This window comes from Schistocerca nitens, chromosome 7 (assembly GCF_023898315.1).
Source record: "Schistocerca nitens isolate TAMUIC-IGC-003100 chromosome 7, iqSchNite1.1, whole genome shotgun sequence".
NCBI lineage: Eukaryota > Metazoa > Arthropoda > Insecta > Orthoptera > Acrididae > Schistocerca > Schistocerca nitens.
The window spans coordinates 163,157,928-163,166,989 of NC_064620.1; the positions used below are offsets into that span (position 1 = coordinate 163,157,928).

The 9,062-nt window shown below is 38.4% G+C and overlaps 1 protein-coding gene across 1 annotated transcript; it reads right to left on the reverse strand.

Moving 5' to 3' along the window:
* Window positions 1-7,223: 7,223 nt before the first annotated feature.
* Window positions 7,224-7,685, reverse strand: LOC126195518 (uncharacterized). The gene has a single exon (XM_049934144.1). It carries the CDS (start codon window positions 7,683-7,685, stop codon window positions 7,224-7,226), a length of 462 nt encoding a protein of 153 aa, XP_049790101.1.
* Window positions 7,686-9,062: the final 1,377 nt, after the last annotated feature.

Sequence of the window (9,062 nt, forward strand, 5' to 3'; positions counted from 1 at the left end):
TGTGAACGGCTGAAAGCAAGGCGAAACTACAGCCGTAATTTTTCCCGAGGGCATGCAGCTTTACTGTATGGTTAAATGATGATGGCGTCCTCTTGGGTAAAATATTCCTGAGGTAAAATAGCCCCCATTCGGATCTCCGGGCGGGGACTACTCAAGAGACGTCGTTATGAGGAGAAAGAAAACTGGCATTCTACGGATCTACAGATCCCTTAATCGGGCAGGTAGGTTAGAAAATTTAAAAAGGGAAATGGATAGGTTAAAGTTAGATATAGAGGGAATTAGTGAAGTTCGGTGGCAGGACGAACAAGACTTCTGGTCAGGTGAATACAGGGTTATAAATACAAAATCAAATACGGGTAATGCAGGAGTAGGTTTAATAATGAATAAGAAAATAGGAGTGCGGGTAAGCTACTACAAACAGCATAATGAACGTATTATAGTGGCCAAGATAGACATGAAGCCCAGGCCTACCACAGTAGTACAAGTTTATATGCCAACTAGCTCTGCAGATGACGAAGAAATTGAAGAAATGTATGATTACATAAAAGAAATTATTCAGGTAGTAAAGGGAGACGAAAATTTAATAGTCATGGGTGACTGGAATTCGACAGTAGGAAAAGGGAGAGAAGGAAACATAGTAGGTGAATATGGATTGGGGTTAAGAAATGAAAGAGGAAGCCGTCTGGTAGAATTTTGCACAGAGCATAACTTAATCATAGCTAACACTTGGTTCAAGAACCATAAAAGAAGGTTGTATACATGGAAGAATCCTGGAGATACTAAAAGGTATCAGATAGATTATATAATGGTAAGACAGAGATTTAGGAACCAGGTTTTAAATTGTAGGACATTTCCAGGGGCAGATGTGGACTCTGACCACAATCCATTGGTTATGAACTGTAGATTAAAACTGAAGAAGTTGCAAAAAGGTGGGAATTTAAGGAGATGGGACCTGGATAAACTGACTAAACCAGAGGTTGTACTGAGCGAGGTGGCGCAGTGGTTAGACACTGGACTCGCATTCGGGAGGACTACGGTTCAATCCCGTGTCCGGCCATCCTGATTTAGGTTTTCCGTGATTTCCCTAAATCGCTCCAGGCAAATGCCGGGATGGTTCCTTTCAAAGGGCACGGCCGAATTCCTTCCCCGTCCTTCCCTAACCCGATGAGACCGATGACCTCGCTGTCTGGTCTCCTTCCCCAAAACAACCCCCAACCCAGAGGTTGTACAGAGTTTCAGGAACACCATACGGGAACAATTGACAGGAATGGGGCAAAGAAATACAGTAGAAGAAGAATGGGTAGCTCTGAGGGATGAAGTAGTGAAGGCAGCAGAGGATCAAATAGGTAAAAAGACGAGGGCTAGTAGAACCCCTTGGGTGGCAGAAGAAATATTGAATTTAATTGGTGAAAGGAGAAAATATAAAAATGCAGTAAATGAAGCAGGCAAAAAGGAATACAAACGTCTCAAAAATGAGATCGACAGGAAGTGCAAAATGGCTAAGCAGGCATGGCTAGAGGACAAATGTAAGGATGTAGAGGCTTATCTCACTAGGGGTAAGATAGATACTGCGTATAGGAAAATTAAAGAGACCTTTGGAGAAAGGAGAACCACTTGCATGAATATCAAGAGCTCAGATGGAAATCCAGTTCTAAGCAAATAGGGGAAAGCAGAAAGGTGGAAGGAGTATATAGAGGGTCTATACAAGGGCGATGTACTTGAGGACAATATTATGGGAATGGAAGAGGATGTAGATGAAGATGAAATGGGAGATACGATACTGCGTGAAGAGTTTGACAGACCACTGAAAGACCTGAGGCGAAACAAGGCCCCGGGAGTAGACAACATTCCATTAGAACTACTGATGGCCTTGGGAGAGTCAGTCCTGACAAAACTCTACCATCTGGTGAGCAAGGTGTTTGAGACAGGCGAAATACCCTCAGACTTCAAGAAGAATATAATACTTCCAATCCCAAAGGAAGCAGGTGTTGACAGATGTGAAAATTACCGAACTATCAGTTTAATAAGCCACAGCTGCAAAATACTAACGCGAATTATTTACAGACGAATGGAAATACTGGTAGAAGCCGACCTCAGGGAAGATCAGTTTGGATTCCGTAGAAATGGAACATGTGAGGCTATACTGACCTTACGACTTATCTTAGAAGAAAGATTAAGGAAAGGCAAACCTACATTTCTAGCATTTGTAGACTTAGAGGGAGCTTTTGACAATGTTGACTGGAATACTCTCTTTCAAATTCTAAAGGTGGCAGGGGTAAAATACAGGGTGGTAAAGGATAGCAGCTCACTGATAGATAACTTCTTTATAGACCAAGATAAGTTTAACCAGATAAATGCTCAGCCTGTTGAGAATGGTCTTTCTGATCATGGTGCACAGCTAGTTACAATATATGACATAGCTCCATTCAGCAATACTAAACAGTCCTCCAAAGTAGTACGTCCAGTCAACGATTTAACAATTGCAAATTTCAGGGAAAGCCTACAGCAGTTAGACTGGGATGAGGTGTACCGTGAACCTGATGCCAATTTAAAATATAATTTATTTCATGACATTTTTGTAAATGCATTTGAAAACTGCTTCCTCAAGAAAATAGTTAAATATACTCGTAAGAAACCTTGTAACAAACCATGGCTTACTAAGGGTATAAAAATATCTTGTAACCGGAAAAGGGAAATGTATCTGACAGCAAGAAAGAGTAGTGACCCAGAAACTATCAAAAATTATAAAAACTACTGTGTTATATTAAGAAAAGTTATTAAAAAATCCAGGAGTATGCGTATCATGTCTGAAATCAGCAACTCTGATAATAAAATTAAAACAATTTGGAATATTATTAAAAGGGAAACAGTTCAACCAAGAGCAGAGGAAGACAGTATTACCATCAAATTGAATGAAAACTTTACGAACAAAAAGTCAGAAGTTGAAAATATTTTTAATAATCATTTTCTAAATGTTGTGGATATAGTAGGATCCAGGTGTTCATTAAAAGATGCTAGGCTGTTAATGGAAGAGGCCATACCTATGCAATTTGATACAATTGAAATCTCACCCACTTCTCCCTCTGAAATTAGGAAAATAATAAACTTGCTTAAAAGCAAAAACTCACATGGAATTGATGGCATTTCCAGCAAAATACTAAAAGCTTGTTCTCAACAGATAAGTAAGATTCTCAGCCACCTGTGTAGTAGCTCTCTGGAACAGGGCATTTTCCCTGATAGACTGAAATACCTTTGCATAAAAAGGGGGATAGATCTGATGTCAACAATTACCGTCCAATCTCCCTTCTAACAGCTTTATCCAAAATTTTTGAGAAAGTAATGTATTCAAGAGTAGCTTCACATATCTGTAAAAATGAAGTACTAACAAAATGTCAGTTTGGTTTCCAGAAAGGTTTTTCAACAGAAAATGCCATATATGCTTTCACCAGTCAAATTTTGAATGATCTGAATAACCGAACACCACCCATTGGGATTTTTTGTGATCTCTCAAAGGCTTTTGATTGTGTAAATCATGAAATTCTGCTAGACAAGCTCAAGTATTGTGGCATGAGTGGGACAGTGCACAAATGGTTTAATTCGTACCTAACTGGAAGAGTGCAGAAAGTTGAAATAAGTAGTTCTCGTAACATGCAAAGATCAGCACATTCCTCAAACTGGGGAACTATCAAGAATGGGGTTCCACAAGGGTCAGTCTTGGGTCCTTTGTTGTTCTCATTATATATTAATGACTTGCCATTCTATATTCATGAAGAGGCAAAGTTAGTTCTCTTTGCTGATGATACAAGTATAGTAATCACACCTGACAAACAAGAATTAACTGATGAAATTGTCAATACTGTCTTTCAGAAAATTACTAAGTGGTTCCTTGTAAACGGACTCTCACTGAATTTTGATAAGACACAGTACATACAGTTCCGTACAGTGAATGGTATGACGCCATTAATAAATATAGACCTTAATCAGAAGCATATAGCTAAGGTAGAATATTGCAAATTTTTAGGTGTGTCCATTGATGAGGGATTAAATTGGAAGAAACACGTTGATGACCTGCTGAAACGTTTGAGTTCAGCTACTTATGCAATAAGGGTCATTGCAAATTTTGGTGATAAACATCTTAATAAATTAGCTTACTACGCCTATTTTCACTCATTGCTTTCATATGGCATCATATTTTGGGGTAATTCATCACTGAGGAATAAAGTATTTATTGCACAAAAGCGTGTAATCAGAATAATAGCTGGAGTCCACCCAAGATCATCCTGCAGACATTTATTTAAGGATCTAGGGATATTCACAGTAGCTTCTCAGTATATATACTCTCTTATGAGATTTGTTATTAACAACCAAACCCAATTCAAAAGTAATAGCAGTGTGCATAACTACAATACTAGGAGAAAGGATGATCTTCACTATTCAAGATTAAATCTAACTTTGGCACAGAAAGGGGTGAATTATACTGGCACTAAAGTCTTTGGTCACTTACCAAATAGTATCAAAAGTCTGACAGATAACCAACAAGTATTTAAGAAGAAATTAAAAGAATTTCTGAATGACAACTCCTTCTACTCCATAGAGGAATTTTTAGATATAAATTAAGAAAAAAAAAAAAAACAAAAAAATATTAAAAAAAAAATAAAATTAAATTAAAAAAATAAAAATAAAAAATAAAGAAAAACAAAAAAACACAATAAAATAAAGTTGTTATATTAACTTAAGTATGTTGTTAAATTAACCTAATTATGTCATGTATTGGAAAATTCGACTCGTTCCACATCATTACGAAATATCGTATTCATGATCCATGGAACTAGTATTAATCTAATCTAATCTAATCTAATCTATTTACAATTTGTACAGAAACCAGATGGCAGTTATAAGAGTCAAGGGGCATGAAAGGGAAGCAGTGGTTGGGAAGGGAGTGAGACAAGGTTGTAGCCTCTCCCCGATGTTATTCAATCTGTATATTGAGCAAGCAGTAAAGGAAAAAAAAGAAAAATTTGGAATAGGTATTAAAATCCAGGGCGAAGAAATAAAAACTTTGAGGTTCACCGATGACATTGTAATTCTGTCAGAGACAGCAAAGGACATGGAAGAGCAGTTGAACGGAATGGACAGCGTCTTGAAAGGAGGATATAAGATGAACATCAACAAAAGTAAAATGAGGATAATGGAATGTAGTCGATTTAAGTCGGCTGATGCTGAGGGAATTAGATTAGGAAATGAGACACTTAAAGCAGTGAAGGAGTTTTGCTATTTGGGGAGCAAAATAACTGATGATGGTCGAAGTAGAGAGGATATAAAATGTAGGCTGGCAATGGCAAGGAAAGAGTTTCTGAAGAAGAGAAATTTGTTAACATCGAGTATAGATTTAAGTGTCAGGAAGTCGTTTCTGAAAGTATTTATATGGAGTGTAGCCATGTATGGAAGTGAAACATGGACAATAAATAGTTTGGACAAGAAGAGAATAGAAGCTTTCGAAATGTGGTGCTACAGAAAAATGTTGAAGATAAGGTGGGTAGATCATGTAACTAATGAGAGGTATTGAATAGGATTGGGGAGAAGAGAAGTTTGTGGCACAACTTGACTAGAAGAAGGCATCGGTTGGTAGGACATGTCCTGAGGCATCAAGAGATCACAAATTTAGCATTGGAGGGCAGCGTGGAGGGTAAAAATTGTAGAGGGAGACCAAGAGATGAATACACTAAGCAGATTCAGAAGGATGTAGGCTGCAGTAGGTACTGGGAGATGAAGGAGCTTGCACAGGATAGATTAGCATGGTGAGCTGCATCAAACCAGCCTCAGGACTGAAGACCACAACAACAACATTCGATTTAGTAAAATTCTTTCAAAAATCTTGGCTGTATGACTCACAAGGGTTATTCCTCTGTAGTTTTTACAAAGTCTTTTATTGCCTTTTTTGAAGATGGGAACAATGTCTCCTCTTCTCCAATTGTCAGGTGTTGTACTATTTCTCCACACACTTGACAGTACTCTCTACAGCCACTGCATTCCCACTGGACCTGCTGCTCTAATCATGTCCACGGATACTTCATCAGGTCCTGGAGCTTTCCCCCTATTCATCTTCTTCACAGCCATTTCCATTTCTTCTAGTGTAATTTGTCCTAATTCTGCTTCCCAACTTCTCTCAATTTCTCCAATATTTGTTGTTTCCTCATTTACTTGCTCCTCAGTGTTTAACAGTTTCTTAAAATCTTCTTTTATAGTCCGTGGATCTTCAATCACAGTACCATCCTCTTTTTCCATTTTTACTGGTTCTTCAGAAGCCTTCCTTTTATTTTTCATTATTTTATAGAACATTTTCTTATTGCTCTTCACATCTCTAAGTTTTTTGGCCGGCCGGAGTGGTCGTTTAGATTAGATTAGATTTACTTTCATTCCAATTGATCCGTAGTGAGGAGGTCCTCCAGGATGTGGAACATGTCAGAAAAACAACAATACATGACAAATATTTACAATTAAAACAAATAAGCTAATGTACCATTCCACAGGTCCCAAGTGGAATGATCGTCATTTTTTAATGAACACTAAGAGTAATTTTACAAATACTAATGCACTGAATTTAAAATAAAAAAGTTTTTTATTTATTTATAAGGTAATACAACTACTGTAATACTTATTTACAATGAACACATTACTGCACTGAAATGGTGCAGAAGTTAGATTATACTAACACACACACGCGGTTCTAGGCGCTACAATCTGGAACCGAGTGACCGCTACGGTCGCAGGTTCGAATCCTGCCTCGGGCATGGATGTGTGTGATGTCCTTAGGTTAGTTAGATTTAATTATTTCTAAGTTCTAGGCGACTGATGACCTCAGAAGTTAAGTCGCATAGTGCTCAGAGCCATTTGAACCATTTTTTAAGTTTTTTGTAGTGTGTTCCCATGCCTTTTTCTTTGCTGTTTCCACTATTTCTGTACACTTCTTCTTTTCCTCTATATATGTTTTATGGTCCTCGTTGTTTTTAGTTTTCCACCACTTTTTCCAAGCTCCATTTTTTTCTTATAACTGCTATGATTGTAGTATCATCCCACCAACTTGTCTGCCTTACTTTTTCCTTTCCAGATGTTCTACCACATACTTTTTGTGCTGCTTCGAGTAAAGCGTATTTGAATAAACTCCATTCTTTTTCTACATCGGAGAAAATTTCTTTTGGAAATTTTTGTGTGATTAATTCTCTCTACCTCTCAGCACTTTCACTCTCCTTCAGTTTCCAATCCCATATCCTCGTCACTTTCTTCTGTTTTCTATTTTTCACACAGTGCTTCATTTTCCATTGTCTCGCCAGTAATCCATGGTGTCCACCTGCACTCACACTTGGAATTACCTTCACATTTGTTACTTTCTCTCCCCATTCCCTATTTACTAGAATATAATCAATTACACTCTTGGTTCTTCCATCCCAACTGTATCTGGTGATAAGATGACTTTCTCTCTTCATAAACCAGCTGTCTGCTATTTTCATTCCATTCCTCTGGCACAAATCCAGGAGTCTTTCCCCTTCTTCATTTCTGCCTCCATATCCAAAACATCCCAATACTTGCTCAACTCCCTTTCTGTCTTTGCCTACCTGTGCATTAAAATCTCCCATCATTATATTAGCACTCTCTATATGTTTCTCTAACTCACTTTGAAAGTCCATCTTCTCTTCTTCGCCGGTCGGGGTGGCCGAGCGGTTCTAGGCGGTACAATCTAGAACCATGCGACCGCTATGGTCACAGGTTCGAATCCTGCCTCGGGCATGGATGTGTGTGATGTCCTTAGGTTAGTTAGGTTTAAGTAGTTCTATGTTCTATGGGACTGATGACCTCAGAAGTTAAGTCCCATAGTGCTCAAGGCCATTTGAACCATTTTTTTCTCTTCTTCGCTACATACCCACTTGAAGTGCATAAATCTGGATAACTTTTAGTGTTTCTTTTTGGGATCTCAGGTTTAAGATTATGATCCTGTCTCATATATATCTCACACTTTCAATACAGCTTTGTACATTCTTATTCACCATCGCTGCCATACCATTTCTTCCATCTCCAGTACAGTTTTCCTTCTCCTCTCAAATTCTTCTCACCTTTTCCCTTCCACTTTATTTCGCTTAATCCCTGAATGTCTAATTTTCTCTCTGTTAGTACATCTGTCATTTCTTCCATTTTTCCATTGAGGGTTAATACATTAAGGGTGCCAATATTTAGGTTATTTTTTAGTCCATTTAGTTTTGTCTTCTTGTACTAATGGATATCATCAGGTCTCGCATCATTCGCATCAGTACTTGGAGAAGCAGTGGGATCAAATCCTGAGTGGTTCGTTCCGAGGCTCATCTGTGTTTTGAAAGCAATATATGAAGACTTTCCTACTGTCTTGCTAGGCCTAATGCAAGAAAGGGTTTTCTGTTTGGGTTGTCTTCTATAGCCTTTGGAGTTTCTCCTCCACCACAAGGCAGTGGTTCCCTTCTCATTTAATCCCCAGAAAGGAGGGTTGCCTCATCTTCCACATTCTCCGTTCCGAAGTCTTTCTTCTCCGCCGTCAGTGCCATTAAGGTCTTCACCCATAACCCTTGGCGTGGGTTCTGTGTTATACCCCACGGGATTGGGTCCCTGCCTGAACTCATCCATGCTATCACTCCAGTCTACTGAAGTGAAGGATGCCCATCACCATGACGTGGATGTGCCAGACAGGAATTACACCAGTGGAGGAATACGGAAGGGGACCCTACCTCCCTGGAGCCAGGTTAATGATTGTGTATGGTGCCGCAATCAAAGGCTCTCATTATAAACTGTATTGTAAAATTTTAAAAAGAGTGATAAACAAATCCAAGAACAAAATAAAAACAGCTTGGAATGTTATAAAGAGAGAGTGTGGCAAGTATAACAAGAATGTTAATTCCTTAGAGATAAGCTGTAATGACGAAGTTATTAATAATCCTGTAACAGTACCCAACATATTCAACAATCACTTCTTAACTTCAGCAGAACATGTAGGATGTAGCGGTTCCTTAAATGATGCTACCTGTTTATTACAGAGCTAA